Source organism: Fistularia commersonii, chromosome 7 (assembly GCF_037954325.1).
Source record: "Fistularia commersonii isolate RoL2024-O1a breed Wild chromosome 7, RoL_Fcom_v1.0, whole genome shotgun sequence".
Taxonomy (NCBI): domain Eukaryota; kingdom Metazoa; phylum Chordata; class Actinopteri; order Syngnathiformes; family Fistulariidae; genus Fistularia; species Fistularia commersonii.
The window spans coordinates 17004132-17025767 of record NC_141290.1 but is presented as its reverse complement, the minus strand read 5'-3'; the positions used below and the strand labels follow the sequence as shown (position 1 = coordinate 17025767).

Genomic DNA, 21636 nt, shown 5'->3' with positions numbered 1-21636 from the left:
CGATAACAAAAGGAAAAAAAAACTACACTAAAAAAAAAAAAAAAAGGCACAACACTGCAAATTTGTTTTTATTTTCATCTCTTCCTCTAACCTGTTCCGGATCCTCTCCTGACCTCCTGCTCGAGAGTTGGTAAAGTGTGATGCTCCTGACATAGATCATTTCATCCAGTTGCTTCATCAATGGTTGCTTTAAATAATAATTTGGAAAATAATAACCATTACCTTATTGTGTATTCAGGTATCCAAAAAATATATGTAGTCACTCCTGTAACACAGCAGCTCTGAAGATTATCAAGGAAAGGTTCTGCAAAGGTAGTCCTGGGTCTCTTTGTGTTAAATCTGCCAAAATGGATAAAGGGAATACAGCACATTATGTCAACAAATCAACTTTCAGTGGGTTTGGGGGCTCACCTTGTGGCCTTGACTTGTTTATATTAAGGTTTTGACACATTGTGAAACAATGACATCATCATCATCCACATCGTGACCCCAAACCAAGGAGGTCAACTGAAGAGTAGAATGTTCATTGGCTCTCACTTGCAGGTGTTGGTGACTTTCGAGGAGTCGTTCAGAAGAGATAATTTCTCACCCTGCAGAAAATAAAGTGTCAGAAAGAATAAACGGAAAGCGGATCTGAGAAAAAGTCAAACTGTCAAACAGGATATCAACAGTATTTGTTGTTGGATAACTTCTCAGAGATTCAGGATAATGTGGAACAGATACTTAGATGAGAGTTGGGTTGAGAACTTTGGACTGAGATGTCAGTGTTTTTCAGAAAACAAAGAGGAAGTAAAAGAAATAACAGAACACAATGTTAATCCGGAAGGAAATGTGTTATTTTTCTAATATAAGACATTCAGAGACGCCTCATCATCGAAACTTCATCAGGTGGAAATATTCCAGACTTCTCATTAAACAGTTTCACTTCCTAATGTTTGTGATGTGTTTGGTGGTCAAAGTTTTAAAGTAAAATGCAGCAAATGCTTCATCAACTCATGCAGCCTCTTGTATGTCAACCATTTATTTTATTTATTTTTTATTTTTTTGACAAAGACACACAAACGTACACACACACTGCATGGCATTACACTATGTCTATATAATCATACCAAGGCCACTACGGTGGTTGACCTTCACAACATTTTTCCATTTGACACTGATATTTCTTCATTCGGAAGAAATACAAAATTCATATAAGACTTGTGTGAAAGAATAGAAATTAATCCATGGAAGCCAAAAGAGATTAATGCTTTTGTTTTCTATACTGAAAGAAATCAGACTTGATTGCTCATCATATTGTGTCCATCATTTTCTGAAAATGTTGTGAGCGGTTTCCAGCGGGATCCCAAGACAAGGAATATTAACTTGATATATTGATCGAAAATGATCAGGAAAGGACATATCTTTTAGAAGCAGGAGGGGATCAATCGTCTGAATCAACTGTAGATTATTGAGGATAGAATAGCATGTGCCTTAAATCTTCCCACACCAGGGAAATGTTAAAGCACACAGAAAATGGACAGTGCAGTTGAGTAATTAATATGATAACTTAAAACAGAAGGTCACAAAAATATCAGAAAATATAAGACATATAACCACTCTTGTGCAAGAACTGGAAGCTGTCAGCGGATATCAGCTGCTTCCAAAAGCAACACTATACGTGGATGGATTTATGAATAAAGGAATGAATTATGTCTATTGGGAGCAAAGCTGGGTGTAAAATACTTGTTTAGCAGCTGGATGGAAGGACCTGCAAAATATTCAAAACATTGGTTTTAGATCACTGAGGGTTTCTCCATGCTGCAGCAGTTTACTTTTTCCCTGACTTTTCAATGGTGAGAAACTAAAATGCTTCTTTTATTTCTCCCTCAGCTGCCGTGAGAGCTTAAATCGGTTTCACTTCCATCTTTTTCACAGCGGAGCGGGACGAGCTTGTGCTCCTCCATCATCGTTCCCTCGCAGGACTGGACACTGACCTGTCTGTGAAATGGTAAGACTCTTAATCATTACAATCTCAGACTGATACGGTGTTGATATTAGGACCTCTGTCCAATTTTAAAGACTATTTCTCAGGTGAAAGACATCATCCAGGTTTGAAATGTCACTAATATAAATGAAATTATATGACATTGTATGTTAAATGTGTGATATGCTTTCAAATGGCATCAGCTTGTGTATGTGTGAGTGTGTAATCTGAGAACATTTGACATCAAATCTTTACCTCAAAGCAATTAGGGTTGTCAAATTATTTAAAGAAATCACATTTATTCGAAGCAGATTAATTTGGTTTGAGACCAGCCAATTCAAATTTCAAAATAATATATTATTATCGAATAGGAATTAGAAGTTGCACCTTTATTTCCTTTTCAGCTGCCCATATTTGATTTTTAAATCCCTGCAATTCAAACATTTAGAATTTCAACAGATTTTCATTTCACTCTGTAAGCGATCCTCGGTGATGCTGACATTCGTGTGTGTGTGTGTGTATGTGTATCGGCCCCCTAGTGGCTGACCTGTGGTACTGCAGTGTCCCTCCTGTTGGTTCAGGTCAGTCTAGTGGCCACACAGTCATGCGGCGGACCACCGGGGATTCCTGGCATACCGGGAACTCATGGACCCAACGGCAGAGATGGTCCGAAGGGAGAGAAGGGAGACACGGGTCAGCTCACTCCGACTTTTACCGATCACTAACATTCTCCCCGTGTCACCATCCACGGGGCCTCGTTGTCACATGATGCAACACAAAAACAACTGGATGTGTGATTCGCATGAAGCCAGTTTCGGGGGGGTCCACCTAGTAACTTCTCAGGAACTGTGTTCCTGTGCCATCAGGTGAGGCTGGTTCTTGTCTCCGGGGTCAGAAGGGGACGCAAGGGCCGCACGGACCCCCGGGGCGACCCGGGATGAAAGGAGACGACGGGTTGCCGGGACCCCCTGGAAAACCAGGTCTTCGGGGGCCGAAGGGAAGAGCCTTCAACCCGTCCAATCAGCAGACGTCATTCTTTTCCTACAAACGTACACTGTCACAGCCACCAGAGCTGGACACCAACATCATCTTCAACAGGTGTGAGCGTATGTTAGTCGTGCAAGTGTTTGCTCACATGCAAGTGTGTGTGTGTGTGTATGTCATTGCACCACAATTTCACAGCTGATACAAGTTTCAAGATCCTAACTAGTCATGGGTTTCCTTTCTTTATTCTTTTATATTTTTGTCATATTTCAGGGTCAAAATACTTGTTTCTCATTTTGATTATTTGATTATTCTCATTCTAGGTTCCTTTACACTCATTGGTGGTCTATGTGTTTTTGCTGCCCTTAAAGTAACCGGCGGCTAATTTTTGGATGTTTATGTTTCTTACCAAAGTGTTTTAGTATTTGCCTTTTGAACCAGATGGGTGAAGAGAATCCTCCAGTGCCCTCTTATGCTACCGACGTGCATCAATGCATGATATTGTATTTACACCACCGTCAAACTCCGTGTGTGTTTCTCCAACAGTGAGTTTCAACCTGACCTGGAGTCCCGGTTGAAAGGTGACTCGCTTTCAGGAAATGGCATATTTGTATGTGCCATTAAAGGAGTTTATTTCTTCAGTTACCACTTATCAGCAAAGAGCAGGGTGAGTGGATTGTTTCATAAAATCTTACTTCGCTTGAACATCTTGCATTCTCTGTAAAATCAAGTATGTTACAGCTGACTTAGGCGTGGTAAATTTCTAATGACAAACAGAAGCCTTTCGTAACTCTTGAACTACACCTGACAGAGCATCACCCTTCAAACCTTGATTTGCAAATAAAAACATTTTAGATACACTGTTTACCTATTCATGGGGTATCACTGGCTTGCATGTTTTTAATTTTTAATAACTTGTAAAAACATTTTTGCAGTCAGTTTCTGGTGTTTCCCACAAAATTGTTGCAAGTTCTTGTTGACTTAGATATTCTGTCCTTATTGATTTGCACTCATATTTTTTCCTGCTACCCATACCTGCAACTTTTTATTAAAAATATAGATATTGTGAATTTGCAGTGCAAAATCAAGCAGGAACAATTCAAGAAATGCCAAAGGACATTGCATAACATAAACATGGCATATAAAAAAAAAAACATTGTATAGCATTACATAACATGTAAATAAATAGATAAATCCCTTTGGATTATAACCAAATGATCTCTAAAGCTATAAAGAACCCAAGGGCAGAATATTGGACATATTATTCAAAATTTTAAACACCCAAATTGAGTAACATGGCTCCTCTTGTGCCAACAAACATTTTTTTCTGGCTCCATCAAGCTTTCCTTTATTATTTATAATAGACTCCTTGACACTGTTATATAATGTTGCACAGAGCAAGGATGCTAGAAAACTGGACAAAACAAAATGAGTGAATATTTTTTTCATCGACATCGCCTATTTTGTCTACTGAAGTATGATGCCATCCGACCTGTGTGTGTGTGGCAGGTGTGCCTGAAACTGTTGAAGGGCAGTGACAGTCAGCTGATGATGTGCGACATGGGGGAGGGTTTCCTGGTCACTTCTGGCTCCGCAGTCCTGGATCTTGAGGTCGGAGACGAGGTGTCGTTACAGGCCACCACCTACAACAACATCGCGACAAGTTTCAGCGCGGGTCATTCCTTCAGTGGCTTCCTTATCTTCCCAACCGATTAGATAAAATTAAAAAAAAAATGAAAAGAAAAGACAACTCAAACCTCACCTTAGTTGTTGGTTTTACTATCAGATCTGCTGTTTCCCTCAATTTGCCTCAAACCCAATAACCTGATCACTTTGTTGGGGGATTTTCTGCATTTGCTGTACCACAATTCTGCATCATACTGGTGTAAAACAGCCTGCAGCAATAAAACGCTCATAAAATGTCGACGAGCCTTGTGTTTAATCACTTATCCAAAACACAGCAATTGTTTCTTATCCAGGTTTTCCAGCTTCTGTTGTTTTGAAGTAATTTTAGGAAAAAAAAATCTATGGCTGTGAAGTCCACACATGCTTATTACGTTTTTACCAATACATTTTTGTCATATTATGAAGCGTTTGTAACCATCAAACAATCCTTTAATAAACACTTTCAAGTTAGTTTCTTTGAAAGCAGAGTTTCTTATGTGTCAGGATTTTAATTTGCGAGTGAATGTTTCAAAGACAGAATAGAAGTCTATTAATCATTGATGTATTTACATTTGTCTGTTCCATTCAACGATATATAATGACAAGGCACTGTCCTGAGAAATCAGAGAAATGTCCAGAGATGCATTAATTTTAGTGAACTTATTGACCTGGTGTTTAATATCAGAGGGGTATCGGGTTTGTAAGGTGATATGAGTCACATCCAGGATTTCCAGGTCATGGATAATTGATAGTCAGACGTTTCTTCTCTCTGAGTAAACAATAATCGAGGGAAAAGGCAGAGTCCTGTTGTTTGTGTCCCAAACACCAGGGACTCTCATCTGACATTACATGACCACCTGCTACGAAACAATGGTGGTAATTCTTTATTGCCTCCATCGCTTGGACAATTAAATCAGAATTCAAATGTGGTTTCGCCATCAGTGAGCTGAATGGATTTAACCCTCTAATGTGTTCACTGAGAAATAAATCATCCCGCTTCTTTCCTGCCCGTCTTCTGTGTATTTGGACTTCGTAGTAGGCATGACTAACAATGCCAAGCCTATCAGTTAATGTGTAGTTTATATAAGGTTAACAATAATTACACTTCATTTTAACACAACATACCTGAGAGATTTGCTCCATCATGTCAATCAAGATTAACATGGTTGATGTTTTTTTTTTTTGTCGCATAGACTCAAAGCCCCATCACAATTGTTGTGGGTTCTGAAATAACAACTGTTCAGTCGACTCACTGCCGAACTCACCATTCCTGGCGGAAAAAGTGTCCATCACCGCAGACGACTTTGCATGGCGCGGCGTTCTATAATCCACTGTGTAATCGCCTGGTGAAAAATATGGTTTGGGTTGGGAGTTAAGGAACAGGTATTTGTCCAACTTCACATTGCATTTGCATTGGTGTGGGGATTTCGAAAGTATTCTAATATTAGTATTCCAGTTACTGCCACTAGTTTAATGTCTGAGAGTGAAAAGCTCCACATTGAATATTCTCTGAAGGTCACTTGACAAGCTTATTGCGTTAGTTGTTCTACAGGAATTCAAAGAAATTTGAGACATTCACTTTTAGCAATTTCAAAGTTGAAAGATTCACTCTGTTAGTATTTTACCCACCCAGCCTCCAGCCCTACTTCCAGGACGACAACAGGGGAAATATCAAACTTCTCCTCTGGCTCCTCATCTGCAGATACAGGCTACGGACTTTCCCCTGCGTGCAGATGAGAATTTTTTTTTTTTTTTTAATCAAGCACTGACATCAATATGATGAAAATCAATCGGATGACAAAGACGGTTGGGTTTATTTCAAAGTCAGTCCGAGGTTTACAGACCTACGTTTGAAAACCTTTTTATTCCTGAACAAAATTGATGGAAAACTTGCAGAAAAAGAAGGATCTGCAAGTGTGTTTGGACCTGTAAGAACATCCTTACAATCACAGGAAGTCTTATTTTGAAACACTTGGACAGCTCTTACATGTTGAGATGAATCGTAATAGAGTCTTCCTCGTCTAGGGGGGCACCGTCCTCATCAGGGGGGGCATTGTGTCCATCCTCAACCCTGGAGGCAGCTCAGCTCCCAAGCTGTCCCTACGTTTGTCAGCTGAAGGTACCTTTTAGTAAAGGTTTCATCAGGTCGCGGGGGCAGCAGCTGCAACAGAGGCTCAGACTTCTCTCTCCCCCGCCACATGGTCCAGCTCTTCTGGGGGATCCCAAGGCGCTCCTAGGTCAGCCTTGAGACATAGTCACTTTAGTGTGTCCTGGGTCTTCCTCGTGGCCTCCTCCAAGATGGACATACCTGGAATACCTCCCCCGGGAGCCGTCCAGGAGTCCCGGGGGAACCACCTTATCTGACTCCTCTCTATGCGAAGGAGCGGCGACTCTACTCTGAGCTCCTCCTGGATGGCCGAACCTCTCACCCTATCCTTAACGGAGAGTCCGGACACTTTGCGGGGAAAACTCATTTCGTTCGCTTGTATCCGCAATCTCATTCTTTCAGTCAGTACCCGCAGTTCGTGACCATAGGTGAGGGTAGGAACGGAGACTGACTGGTAAATTCAGAGCTTCGCCTTCTGGCTCAGCTCCTTCTTCACCAGGACAGATCACTGCAGATGTTGCACCGAACCGCCTGTCGATCTCCCACTCAGGTGAACAAGACCCCGAGATACTTGAAGTCCTCCACTTCGGGCAGGACTTCTTTACCAAACAGGAGCGGGGACTCCATCTGTTTCCGGTTGAGCACCATGGTCTCGGATTTGGAGCTGCCGATCCTCATCCCGGAAGCTTCAGATTCTACTGCGAAGCGCTCCAGCGAGAGCTGGAGATCATGCACTGATGAAACCAACAGAACCACAAACACCCCTTCGAACTATCGATGACGTATCCCGAGGCCCGGTCCAAGACGCGGCCTAGCCCACCTGGCTGCCCACTTCCAAAGAGTGTGGAAAAACAACACCTTATTGGGAAGTAACCTTGACCATCAAGATAGCGGTATAAATCACCCATCGTCCCTCAGAGGAGGTCCGATTCCGGCCGGCGAGCCGTATGTTCGACACCCCTAGTTTAAGTGTTTTTTCTAATTCATGAGTAAACACAGATAAGGGGTGTGAGGCCTCTCCCTCTTGCTTCACACAAAAGGATGTCTTTTAGTAGCAAATTCAGATTAACGGATTTTTAAGTCAGCATAATAGAACAGAAACCAAAATAAAGAAACATTTCAGCTGTTCCCCTTCTGCATTTTTCACTAAAAAGCTGAATGAGACAACTTTGATAGTGCACTTTGTCTTTATCCTTTGGTTTCGCTGAGCCTCAAACCCAAAGCATTGCAATCGATCACAAAAAAAACAAGTCCCTCTTCCTCACCATCTTCATTTCTCAAAATGGAATCGAAGTTGTTCACTTCCCACACGAGAAGCAATGGCGGGGTTTAAGGCCTGTGAGTCACTGCTCATCTTCTGGACCAACTTTCTTCCTCATTCTCTCTTCCGTCTTCTGGCAGGTTTCCACTTTTGCTCGGACAGAGAAGGCCTTTCCCAGGGTGTCTATGAGGAACCAGTGAAAGAAACCAAGGCATGGACAGACACGGGCTGAATTTAGCCACTGTCACATTTTTGTCCCCCAGTAGTTGGAGCACACACTCTGATCCATCTTTTTAAAAAAAGGGGGATCACCACCCCGGTCTGCCAGTCCAGCGGCATTGTCCCCTACTTCCTGCACACCTGCAGAAGAACATAGAAGAACGTGCAAAGTCCAGGCAAAAAACCAAAGCTTAAAACCTTCTTATTGCGTGTCAGGGAAGATTTCCAACTTTTTTTGTTTGCCCTTTCCATTGATTCAATCTTTTAAAGAAAATGTGACCACTATGCCATTGTATTTGCGTTCTCTTACTTTATTTCAAATGTGCTACTATTTATTTTTAATAAATCTATCTGCTGTGAGGAACTACCACAACTGATCAACTTCCCAAGGGTGGGAAAAAAAAAAGGCAACACATTGAAGTTGCTTTCATCTTAACTCTAGTTAATTTTATTGTAAAAATGTACATAATTTCAGGGTTTAATTTCACATAGTTTTTTCCAAGTACAAAATCCTCCAAAATCCCTTCAGTATCAAAATGAACAGTAATTATTAGGCAACAGCGACCAGAAAAAACCCAAAGACGGTTTCAATCTGGAATAACAAAAAAAAAAAGAAAAAAAAAATGTATGTAAGCGCAGACCTGATTTAATTTGAACTGCTTTGACTTTTCACAGGTACATAAATACTGTGGATAGAAGATAAAAATTAATTAATGTTCCTCCTTCTGTGGCTGGATATTTCTCATTCTTGACCAGATCAGAAAGGAGCTACAAAATTAAAGACAATAGAAGAAAAAAAAAAAAGTCAAATCTGCTGGCATGACATTGCAGCTGCAGGTAGGACAGAGCAGCGACGGGAGCGGATTTCTACAAACATACAGTTATTCGATTTTCTGCTGTGCAGTGCAGGATGCAGTAGTGTGCGGGCCGTTCTCGTACGGCAAAATTCGTCCGGGGGCCGCGAGAAAGAAGCAAGAAACAAAACAGCATCATCAGTAGTCACACGGTTTCCAGTCGCAGGGCGACCCCGGGGCCATCTGCACTTCGAAAGGGTCAACTTTACCAGAGACGCTGACAACCCGGTGCCGTCTGATAGCGCCGATTCCAAACTGAACTGACACCGGATTTCTCCAATGGCAATGTCAGAATCAAAGTAAGCACTGTTGAGATCATCCAAAATAGGGCGGGGGGGGTTACGTGTATGTAAAATCTAGTCATCCAGTGCAGCTGGTGACAATTGTGAATTAGTGTAAATCACAGCGTTCCATCAATTGTGTGACTCGGACTATTTTATATGCCCTATTTCCTCACTGCGCGCGTGTGCATGTGTGTGTGTGTGTGTGACGTCCTCTTTGGACCACAGCAGAGTCAAACACCTTAATGAAAAGTTGAGACAAGGCCTAAAAGGAGGCATGTGCTGCCCCCTAGGAGTTTAAAGTGGGGAATATTAGGCACGAGAGTAAACATCTGCCAATCAAGTTTCAAAACTAACTTCGAGTGCAATATCTGTCAAATAATCATTTTGTCGTGGCAAACAATCAACAGGTCACGTCTGAGTCAGTTTTGTATCGGGCCATTTCAAAGTCTTGGCCTCTGACTATCAGGACACCAATCTCTTAAATGTTTTCAAATCCCTTTCAATTTTTTGGAGAGTCGTGAAGATCTGACACTTTCCCCCTGCTTGGGAGGCAGTCCGGGAATTGTCTGAGGACGAAGTTCGGCTTTAGTGGGACAGGAAGATGCAGGACGGGGCGAGAGGCGAAGAGGCAGGTGTCGTGAGTGCGTCATGGGACAGTGACGCGGAACGGGGAGCCGGGGATGTGACTGTCGCCCCACTTGACAACCAGGAGGTAGTTTCCCCGCTCCTTCAACACGTAGCTGACGTTGTACTGCAGATTGCCCAGGTGTTTGACAAGAACCTCCTCGCAGGGAACCTGAGGGCCTTGGACCCCCACCAGGAGCATGTCCTTACCTGGGGAGGACAAGGTGTTACCAGGGGAGATAATTAGATATCATATAATTTCATATAATCGTATAATTTCATGAGACAAGATGGATTTACCGAGTGGGAGTTTTTTGTTTTTTCTCCCATATAAGCTGGACACAAATTTAACTTTCAAAATGCTGGATTCATGATTGATACATTACACAAAATACCTGCTAAGGCTATTTGTTGTAGCAAAATCCTCACAAAGTTATGTCCATTTATGTTTTTATTGACAATGACTTTTTAACCATAAAGTATTTTAGTTTTTCCTCTTGGTTTCTTGCCGTACGTTATCCTCTCAAATAGACATTACTGTCGTCGTCAAACAGGTGTAGTTTGATGCAATTCAGCTGCACTTTAGGTTTTATCAAATTAATAGTTCCATCCTCCTGTGTTGACACAAGTGGATTATTTCGATTAGGGTATTGGCTTGAAATCCATCAAGGCCATGAATCCTATTAATCTAAAGCAGTGGTCCTAACACTACGACCCGGGGTCCGGATACGGCACGCCTCCACATTTTGCTCGGCCCCTGAACAATACCAGAGATGCATTAGGATTTCTTTTTTTTTATTCTGGCGACGTAATCGTGACTCTCACGTGCCTAGAACGTAACATTCTATCCCCCCTTTCTGCAGTCTGTGCCTGATCTGAAACCCCTCCGTCAAAAAAAAAAAAAAAATCCTGGACACACCCATGTCAATTAACACGGAATAATGGCGAAAAGATTAAGTGAGAGAAAAATAGATTCAGAATGCAGGGTATTTAACCTGCAGTGGGCAAATGATTATTTTTTTTGTTCAATTCAAAGAAAAGGCTGTTTGTCTCATCTGTCAAGAGATGAGACAAAGACATTATTCATTAATAATGTTATTATTTATTTTCTATTTTTGTCCCAGAAAGGGTTAATTTTTGGTAATGTGTGACTTTCTGGAAAACAATAAATAACATTAACAATAACAATAAAAGACAGTCAATAAAACAAAAAAATAACAATAAAATAATGTTTATCTTTAGACACCTCTGCGATCATCACACTTTTTGTTACAAACTGGCCTGGCCCCCCCATCAGAGAAGGGAAAAGTTATTTGTCCATCGCAGGACAAAGTTTGGGGACCCCTGATCTAAAGACTTGATCTTCATTTCACACAGCGTTTTTTTTTTCATAACCCTACGGCTCTTTCGCCTAACTTTGAAAAGACGATCTCTCGTCCGGTTCCGATGGAAGAGCCTCTCTCACCAGCTTTGCTGCAGTCCACGGAGAAACTGCTCCTCTGGCCCACGAAGGCCTTGCTCAGACCGGCCCCTCGGCTCTGCACCTTGCTGGCGTCCGAGTCAACGGGGGCGGGTGCAGCGTTTTGGGGGAAGACACTCGACGCCTGCAGCGTGGGATCAACGGTCAAAGTGGAAACCTCACTGGCGTTGGTCACGTTCATGAGCCGGGAACCTAAAAGACACGATGGCATCCGATAAAAAGACGTGTCAAAAGTGGTTAGAAGGACTGGCCCGGCAAGAAAAGGGGGTTTACATCAGATTTAGTCAGTGAGGGACTCAGACTGTGTGGAAGTCACCTATATCTGAAGGACCATCCCCATCCATTTTTATCTTTTAATTTTATTTTAGAGCCTCGTAACTTTATGTGTATTGCCAAGTGGTTTCATCCTCCGTTCGTAGATTTCTGCTCATTGTGCAAAGAAACAAAGTCGACTTGACTTTCTTCACGGCGGATGAGGGGAAAAACAAAACCTCTGAAGTAAACAATTTTAGAAAAAGTCGCTGCATTGAAAGAAACAAAGAAACAAAACAAGGCTCTGAAATCAACTCTCAAGTCCAAACATCTAAACTTGGATTTGAAAGTTTCAGGATAGTTAATATCATCAGACTTTAAAAGTAACGTCAGCGAGAGATTAACACGATCAACATCAAATTCCTGGAGGTCCGTTAAAGCCGAAGAGGAAACCATGGTGCCTTGTTCTAAGTCGCGACAAAGAAAAACAATATTCTAATTCACTGTCATCTATGCGGTTTTTGGAAGAAAGGGATATTTATTTTTCCAATCCTGTTGGTGGGGGGACTGTGTCACCTGTGACTTTGGCCTTGAAGGGGCTGCCGGTGATGTGGTTCGGGCCTCCATACTTGACGCTGATCAGGTAGTTGCCAGGTGCCATGGGGGTGTACTGCACTTTGTAGCCCTCGGTGACCTCCTGACAGTCCATCTTCACTTTGGACGGCCCCTCGATGGTCACAGCCAAGGAGCCCTGGCCCGCCTTGGTGTTGTTGATGATGAATTCTGACAGAGTGCCTACAGGTCAGATAACAATGGGGGGGGGGAAAAAAAAAAAAAAACAGGGTGATTTGTTGTTCTTTAACCAGAAGAACAAGTGATACCGGAAACAACACTGAATGGATGTCAAGCTCATCACCGGACACGGCCATATACAAACACACACCATTCGACAGCATTTTTTTTTTTTTTTTTTTTTACATTTGTCTGTCTTTTGTCCCTTTTTGAGAAATACAGGTAGTAGAGGACTTTTCAGGACTTTTTACTGCGCTGATGCCCCAGATCAGGTTGGCAGAAAGCTAGGCTATGCAGTGTTTGTGTGTACGTTTGTGTGTCTCTGTCCAAACAAAAAAAAAAAAAACCCTCACTAACCCAAGCTTACTGTTCTGTATATTTCCTGTGCATCGTGTATTTGTAAGTGTATTTGCAGTCCTTATGTCCTCTATTGTAAGTCGCTTTGGATAAAAGTGTCTGCCAAATGCAATGTAATGTAGAGAATAGAAATAAAGCTAAAATGACGACCTCGACAAGTAAATGAAATGTATAAATATACATGAATTAATTTTAACAGTGCTCACAAGAACAGCAGAAAAAAACAAAACAAAAAGGATATGGACAATATTAAAACGAAGAATATTGAGGGTAAATCTGCATAAGTGGCTGACTGGTCTATATTACTGCAATGATACATTTTTCCAATAATATCAAAAAAAAATCTCTCGTGCTGAAGGTGTCAGTCTAGTAATCCACCTGTTGTGCCTCTCTCTAGGCCAGCGCCGTACGCAGAGACCAGGCCGGGCTCTCCAGTCTGTCCAGGCTCCCCGACACGGACTTTGAAAGGGCTTCCTGGGATGTGAGAACCATTGAACTTAACGTCAATGGTGTGGATGCCGTTTTCTCGGGGGATGAACCGGATCGCGTACTTGTCTAGGGGACGGGACAAATGAGGTCAGCGGGGAATCAGTTTGTGTGGCTTTTTTTTTTTTCGGAGGCGGCTGATCAGGAAGTAGCGCCTTGGAAACACACAAACGCACACCTCTTTCCAGCTCTGTGACCACACACTCCTCCAGGGACCCAGAGGGACTGTAGACTTTGGCATTCATCTTGCCCTGCGCTCCGTTCAGTCGCACCGCAAAGGATGCCGGGTGATTCACCTTCAGACCGGACTCCTGTCGCGTTCACACACGCATGTGCGGGCACACACAATCAGCACATAAGGAGAAAAGTTTAACCAGACGCAAAAACACAGACCCTCTTCAGGGAAGAAGCGATTCCGTTGGCTTCCACTTCTACTTCCTGTCAGCTGGTTCTTACCTGCTCCACCTGGTGCAGCAGACAGAAGACAGAGGCCACAGCAGGAAACTAATACTGCACAAAATAAGACTAAGAATTTGACCAAGCGCTCACTTCGAGTAACTAGCACATAATGCAATTTCATGTCAATAAAGAATCGCGCTAAAGTGGGTCTGTCGGAGGAGATGAGCCAAATTGCATTGCTAGGAATTGACAACATTTCTGAAAGATATTAGAACTTTCTGAGCGTCATATTTACCACAGATTGTTGAATTCATATCAATACATTCTGTCCAAAACCAACTGATGTCTATCATTTGTAACATACTGAAGTATGACACAATGGCTGTACTATAAGACTTTGATCTAAGTAACCGTCCGGAAATATTAAGACTTAAAAAAACTACAGCCTAAAGATATAATGAGGTCTGCTGTGGCCTATCTATCTGCTGTCGCTAGGCAACCAGGAAGCAGCGATGCTGCTGCTGCGGATGATGATGCTGTTAAGAGCCTTTAAATGAAACACAAGAGAAACACCAGCAGTTCCACACCAGACAAAGAAGAGGACGACCCTTGCCAGGCAAAACGGTTTCACTCCCACGAACGTTAGTTCAAATTCATATCACTTCTGCAAAGTGCGCCGTCCACATTTCAATCCTCAGTTTAAGGATGAAACAATACCGACGTCACTTCACAAGTGTCAGATTGACTATTTATTTTGCAGGCCTAACACTCGAGGGGAAATCTCCTGCTGTGTTTGCCTGACAGGGGTCACATCAAGAGGCCAGTTGCATAAAGACTACTCAAACAAGGTAACCTGATTTATCGGTTAATGTTGATCTAACACTGTTAACAGCCCCCACCCCCACCCCTAATTTCGGTGAAATGTAAATGCCCCCCCAGAAAAAAAATAAAATAAACAACTCTCAGTTGTAAGAAACACTGTGAACCACAAACCTAACAGGGGCAGCTCTCTTAACTGAACTATACATTGATAGAACCGCTTGTCTAATCTTTACTTTCTGGATGAAGTCAAACTTAAATAATAGAAATGACTATTCTAAGACCCAGAATGATGAATCTGTCAATACTGAAATACACCTATCTTCTTCACTGAGTCACATTTTTATGCAACTTAGCCTCTGAGGCCCACAGGGAGGCCGTGCCGCCTGGGTGTGGAGGTGTCTCCTCATGCCTCACCTGAAGGCCGGTAACAGTGAGGCGGCGGGCGTCGTTCACCGGGGCCACAACAGGAACTAGGTAGGGGCTGTCAGGGATGTGCTGGTCGTTAAACTTTACGGCGACCTCGTAATCGCCTGGAGGAGGAGACCGTGCGTCAGAGAGGGGCTTGACTTGTAAACAACTCCTGCTCTGTGTGCGAGTGGGGTTTCCTCTACCGGGCTCCTGGGCGATGTAGGAGACGCCGCAGGATCCGTCCTTGCGGTCATCGAAGGAAATCTCTGCCCGGCTCGGCCCCTCGACGGCGATGGAGAGGCCGCCGGCACCCGCCTCTCTTGTCCAAATACTGAACTCAGCTAGAGGTGGATGGAGCATTACTTAGCTGACACCTAGCATGCTTACAGCGGTCAGAATCCACGGTTCTGTGCCGCCCATATATTACCTTGTGTACATAAACAATTTCCCAACATAACAGTGTCTCCAAAATAAGGAGGGGATTAACACCACTTTTAATGAATACATGTAAAACATGCAGCAGACTTTCAAATGACGCCATTAGGAAAAGAATAACAGTTTGGGAAGCGAAAGTTAACATATGCATGGGTGTGTATTTACCCGGCTCTCCCGCCTGAGCACCTTCCAGTCCGGGACCTCCTGCTCTGACCTTTGAGGCTCCCCCCTCTCCGAATGGCCCCACGGTGAACTGGAAGGGGCTTCCTGGCAGGTGGACGTTCCTGTACCTCACACTTACGCTGTGCACACCCATCTCCTTGGGTACAAAGCGCACGCTATAGGTGTCGTTGCCGACGGCAACCAGCTCGGCAGGCTGAACGGACCCAGACGCTGACGTGACCTCGGCGGTGACGTCCTGCATGTCAATCGCTGCAGTGGGAGAACGGGTTGAGTGTCACTCCAAATTCCTTTCTATGGATGCATTTGCTTATATTGACATTTTTAATAAAAGGTGAACAATGTGAAATTCAGAGGGGCATGGAGAAAAAGAAGGCAGTATGTAACATTGGGGAGGGAGGGAGTGTGATCATCGGGACGAAAGATTCACATTTACCCATTTAATAATAATAACCTTCAACGTAAATGGAAAAAACATTTTCAGCAGATGTCCAAAAAAAAAAAAAGACTCCGGGTTGACAAAATGACCCACTCATGGCCTTCATAGAGGTTTTAAAAGTAAGTATAATTTAAGGAGATACATGCTTACCCAAGCTTACTGTTCTGTATATTTCCTGTGCATCGTGTATTTGCAAGTGTATTTGCAGTCCCTATGTCCTCTATTGTAAGTCGCTTTGGATAAAAGCGTCTGCCAAATGCAATGTAATATGCTTTAAAAAACCTTGACCATCTTTGTGAATCAAAAGGGCTGTAAAATGTTGACTAACAAAACTAAAATAGGGTCAAAAAGTCTGGAAAAAGACCAAAAAAAAAAAAAAAAAAAAAAATGCAATTTTGTACCTATGTCAGAATACAAGTGCGTATTGCTGGAAGTGCACAATTCGTTGTACCGAATGGTGGGAAGGAGAGTTTTCATTCTTTTGTTTTCATTTTAGTATTTTCCGGTAACGGTGTCTGCTGTTACCGTAAAGCTTTCATTCTTCCAAGAGAATTCAATTTTTCCATGCTTGCACAGTAAACACAGGGTACATCATGTAATGCCACATGGACTTGTGGCAAAAAATAAACAGAATCAATTTGTTCTTGAATCGGAGTGCTAAAATTTTTTTTTGATGTCACCATCAGTCGTCTTTTCTTGTACAACGCACCCTCCACCTTGGTACCACCCGCAAAGCAGCGGTCAGTGACCCCCACTGTCCTCGCCGGCCCGGCACCCCCGGCCAGCACTAGGCCGGAAACGCCAGAGACGAGACAGCGACGTCGAGGGGAGACGCTCTGATCCTGCGCCCGGTGGTCATGGGGCCGTCCAGACCACCAAAGAGAGTAGCAGGAGCGGTAAGCCTGAGAGGAGGACTGTCGCGACAAGACCAGGAGGAACCAGCTCACTGAGGGGAAAGCAGGGTGACAAGAAGGGCAGAGGGAAAGAGGGGGGACAGCAGAACAGGTGTGCAACGCAAGAAGAAAAAATGAAGAGAAACTGATAGAGAAAATGAGGCGAGGTGTATGGAAACGGAAAATAGGAAAGCAAGGATTTGCACGAGGGGTAAGACAAAGGGAATGATGGAAAGGGAGGGAGAGAAAGATGATAAATGACAGGAAAAAAAAAGGAATAAGAAAGGAGGAAAAGGCAATTCCGCAAAGGTGCGAGTCAGTGGTGAGACAGTTGGAAACTGGCTGTAGCCTCAGGTGGGTGCAATGTCATTAAAAGGGACGATGATTGTGACCGAGCATTTCTCTCAATCCCTGTTCCAGGATTTTCACTTGGAGCATTTTTGAAAATCCAAACCTCATTGTTCATTTGACATTAACCGATAACAAAGAGCATCATTATAAGGCTTTGCAAGCAGTAGTGTTTCGAGATCCTGACAAGGATGCCGGCACAAATCTTGTTAGATATGTCGATGGTTCCCTATTAATGGTCATGCAGTAAAATTCTGTAGCTCAGAGATGACATTGTGTGTTTGTGTACCTGGGATCTTTAGGCTGAGGTCACAAACACTGCCCACGCTGGCGACAGAAGCTGCCTTCTGACGTCGGGTGATGCTCTCTCTGATTCGGCCTTCCCCTGTGACCTGTACTGTGAAGGGACTCCCTGGTGACACAGAGACACACAACCATAACATTATTATTTGGCGAACGGCAACAACGCCTCAAACTATCTCTTCTAACTTTCCCCTGTAACATTGAACAATGAAGTCCTTTCCGTTTTCATTTTATAACCTGGTAGCATATTTGAACATGTATTTAACCTCATTTCTATGTTACTCTTCAATATGTGGGACAGCTTCTGGCAGAGGCTACGGATTCCATAGGCCACCACTCATTATGCTAAGCTAACAAGCGCCACTGTGGGAGTTTCTGGGCCTCAGATCGCACACGGGAGGACGTAGGTTTCCTGTTTTATGATAGAGCAAACAGGCAAAATTCCCAGAATTCCAGGCGTTCTTCCTGACCTGGGATGTGCTCCTCAGAGAAGCGTATTGAGACAATGTAGTTTCCTGGTTCGGTGGGACAGTAGGTGACACCACATGTCCCATCATCCCTGTCCTCCGTCTGGATGTCAACCTTACTGGGACCTTCAATGGACAGCGCCAGCCCGCCATAACCTGCACACAAACCGCCAATACGGAAACATGTTCCTTTACCATAGAAATGTATTCATATATCCATGACATGTCTCTTCATAGCAAAATCCTTATAAAAAAAAAAACAAATAAAAAAAAAAAAACAAAAACATAATTTACGGACTATTGAGCACACCTCAATATAAGCTGCACTGGCTAGCTGATCACTATCTCGGGCTTCCTGCTGCGCACTAAAATCCTCAAAGTCATCTTCTGCGGCGTCTGAGTTGAACGGACTCAGAATTCCCGGTCATTTCATCGGTCCGATGTGACGAGGATAAATGTTTTAGCGGCGTGAAGCTCGTTAGCCCACCCCACCCAAAAAGTCCATATATTTGCCGCATCGTTGTTTACGTGAAAAAGTCGCGGCTTGTCGTCCGGAAATTACGGTAAATATCTTTTAAAATAAGACTGACCAGCCTCCCGCGTGTCGACAACAAAACTGGCGTCGGTGAAGGTGGTTCCCTGGACAAGGCCGTCACCCCGAGCAATGACCCTGCCGGCGTCGCCGATCTCGGACTGGACCACCATGATGGTGATGGGACTGTTGACAACGTGGTTGCCATTCTTCAGGATGCTGACCAGATGTTCTCCCACCTCTCTTGGGATGAAGGAGATGCCTGGAGGCGTGGGGGGGGGGGGGAGTAATTTTAATCGTGGAGGGAGAAAATTGATGAAGAATGGAATGATAGGAAAGTAATGGGGATGAGGGGAACAAATTAATATATGGATAAATATGGTAACGTTAAGAGACAGTCAACAGAATTGGAGTGGATGTGTGTTGGTACCGATGTGGTTATTGGGCATCCTCTTCAGCAGACAGGGCTCGTCCCGGCCTGACGGCGCCATAATGCTGGCGGTCAGCAGGCTGAGGTCCGTTTCGTTGATGTCCAGAGAGAAATCAGCCGCAGAACCCAGTTTGACCTGAGAGCGGCGCTGTTTGTCCTCTGAAGAAAAAGCATTGGGGGGAAAAAACAAAACAAAAAATCATTTTCAGCAGGTTTTGAAAAGAGTTCGAAAGTCTGCAGCAGCAAAGACGGCTACCGGTTTATAATGCTGCTTGGCATGTGGTAAAATTTTAGTATCCAACTTCACGCATCATATATTCTAAGAAGACTTTAACACCCTGCATATTCATTTTTAATAGGGTTGACAGATGGTTGTGACTGATAATTGACTTTATGGGTAGGATTGAATGCCGATAAGTTGGGGAAAACAAAACAATGCAAAAAAATTGTATGTGCACTTCTAACCAATGATTTTAGCCAGGAAGGGGCTGCCAGCAATGTGCTCATTATTGTATTTAGCCAGGATGTTGTAGTCTCCGGGCAGCGTAGGCAGGTAGCTGACGCTGCATGTCCCATCCTTGTTGTCCACACAGCTGATCTCCGCCTTGGATGGACCCTCGATGGCCAGGTCCAGACCTCCTGCACACAGATGGAGGAGGACACGATCTTTTGTGAACACTGTCAATAGAAACTACTGGAGACAACTGGAAACAAACAGGTGCCTATTTTCCTCTGTGCCGACCATTGCTCTAGTAAATAACTATTCTAGCACACTAAACTGCCTGATTTAAAAGGGTATAAGAAATGAGAAATAAAAAAAATAAAAAAAAGTCATGCACATTTTTAATGTTTTTACAGACAAGGATCACCACAAGAGAGAGTAAATCAAAGCTGGAAAGTTTTAGTCCCAGCTTCCGTTGGTGACCTACCCCACACCAAAACTTTTCCATGTATCTAGAACCCGTATTCGTTTCTGTGTATGTGCTTTGCAATGTTATCCTTTCACATATTTGTTTAAATGGACTGTTTTGATGTTTAAATTATTATTTCAGGTTCCTTATATAAATATTGTCCTTAAATATTGTTTGTGTTTCAATCAGTGAATTCTTGAAGTGGCCATTATGCATCACAGTAATTAACTGTTGATTTAAGAGAACTGTACCTTCAGCGGCATCTTCTGTGTAGATGGTGAATGTGGCGGTCTTGTTTGCTACGCCGTAGCTCAGACCGGGACCGTAGGCAGTTACGTTGGGGCTGCTTGCATGATTCACGTAGAACTGCAAGGGAGACTCTGCAGGACGGGAAACCGTTTGTATCAGTGAGTGTGTTTCAAATGCCATGCTGGTAAAATTGGAGGTAAACTTTGTGTCTGAAAAAAATTAAAAAAAATAAATAAGGGAAAATCCTGCAAAACACGCAGTTATTTTCCAAGTCTGGAAGAATCAACCCTCATCTGCTCAGTCCAATGCACAGCGATGAGCTGGCAGGCAGGCTTTTCTGCCCAAATAGTGACCTCAGTCAAACTCATGCCAGGTATTTCATGCCATCCCGTGGCTGCATGGCATGAAGGCAGCTGGACGCCAAAACCTGCTGGATCTGAAGTCAGCTGCTGAACAGCCACTACGCTGGAAATCACATGACCAACTGCCACATGTGGCAGAAATGTTCTCGTCCGTGCAACGCAGTATAAACAGAAGCTGACAAAAAGACTTTCAAAAAAAAAAAAAAAAATACTCAAGGTGTTATGTCATTGCAGTTTAATTATTCTGACACGCACGCTTTTGTCCAAACATCCTGACAGCAGGTACATTTCTCTCTCCGAGCTTAAGATGTCCTCAGCTCAGCTCTTAACTGAGGATTAGAATATAACACAAGTGTGGGTATGTGATTACCTGGAATGTGTGTTCCGTTATATTTTATGTGCATCTCATGCAGGCCAGCCTCAGTGGGAGAGTACTGCACTGTCACCGTCCCATCCAGGTTGTCGGTGATCAGTGGCTGAGCAGATTTACCCGAAGGCATCAGCACCTCGCCTGGAATCAGAGAAAATGTTAAGCACGTTGGGGAGCAAAAGGACAGACAGCAAAAACAGGAACTTTTGAACAACATTCCTTCGGATTCATTTCTGAACACTGGATTTTCACAAAAGACCTTTTCGGTTCTCGTGTTAGCAAAAAAAATTGTGATTAGGTGAAAAAATAAAGGGGGGAAACTTCAAGGCTGTTCCTGAACTGCTGAAAAAAGGTTTCCACTGGTCATCATAAAATACTTCTGAGGTCATGTTTGAACAGTTCAACAGTGGTCTATTCATGTGGGCTCTTCTTGTTAAAACGGTTGACATTGAGAGGATCGTAAATGTATTTCCACATTTGGCTCGGCACCGCCTGGCCCCAATCTAGACTCGGTCATCCACCGCGGCCAAGAGAAAAGTTCAGGGAAGCCTCTGTGTCTGGAGGCTTACAGGGTGAAACGTTCGCTAACTGGGTTACTAAATTGCCAAGACAACCATGTGGCCACTGTTCCTTAAAGACTTCTTTCTTGTAAAACCATAAAATGCTGTTTGAGAAAATAAACAGGTCCTTCAGAGCATGATTTTCCAGCTTGGCAGCAGTGAGCTCGGCAGACAGCAGCTTAAAGCAGCTTTGTCAT

General features: G+C 43.4%; 2 protein-coding genes across 5 annotated transcripts in view; one reads left to right on the top strand and one right to left on the bottom strand.

The window, feature by feature from the left end:
* The first annotated feature begins 1853 nt into the window (after positions 1 to 1853).
* Positions 1854 to 4876, top strand: c1qb (complement component 1, q subcomponent, B chain). Its single transcript, XM_086150109.1, has 5 exons — positions 1854 to 1990; positions 2506 to 2659; positions 2833 to 3064; positions 3497 to 3617; positions 4460 to 4876. The coding sequence occupies exons 1-5, from the start codon at positions 1988 to 1990 to the stop codon at positions 4664 to 4666; spliced, it is 717 nt and encodes a 238-aa protein (XP_086006235.1). The 5' UTR covers positions 1854 to 1987; the 3' UTR covers positions 4667 to 4876.
* Positions 4877 to 8623: 3747 nt separating this feature from the next.
* The window catches only part of flnba (filamin B a), a 67050-nt gene continuing 54037 nt past the window's right edge, over positions 8624 to 21636 (bottom strand). For all 4 annotated transcript variants that reach the window (XM_086150110.1, XM_086150111.1, XM_086150113.1 and 1 more), the window contains 15 exons: positions 20880 to 21020; positions 20150 to 20278; positions 19453 to 19626; positions 18988 to 19146; positions 18616 to 18819; positions 18029 to 18181; positions 17545 to 17667; positions 15561 to 15827; positions 15164 to 15301; positions 14967 to 15082; positions 13510 to 13642; positions 13224 to 13400; positions 12273 to 12491; positions 11430 to 11636; positions 8624 to 10174 (listed from right to left, as the gene is read on the bottom strand). In XM_086150110.1, coding sequence (XP_086006236.1) covers positions 9987 to 10174; positions 11430 to 11636; positions 12273 to 12491; positions 13224 to 13400; positions 13510 to 13642; positions 14967 to 15082; positions 15164 to 15301; positions 15561 to 15827; positions 17545 to 17667; positions 18029 to 18181; positions 18616 to 18819; positions 18988 to 19146; positions 19453 to 19626; positions 20150 to 20278; positions 20880 to 21020 — 2528 coding nt within the window. In that variant the 3' untranslated portion in view covers positions 8624 to 9986. The remainder of the gene's footprint in view (positions 10175 to 11429; positions 11637 to 12272; positions 12492 to 13223; positions 13401 to 13509; positions 13643 to 14966; positions 15083 to 15163; positions 15302 to 15560; positions 15828 to 17544; positions 17668 to 18028; positions 18182 to 18615; positions 18820 to 18987; positions 19147 to 19452; positions 19627 to 20149; positions 20279 to 20879; positions 21021 to 21636) is intronic.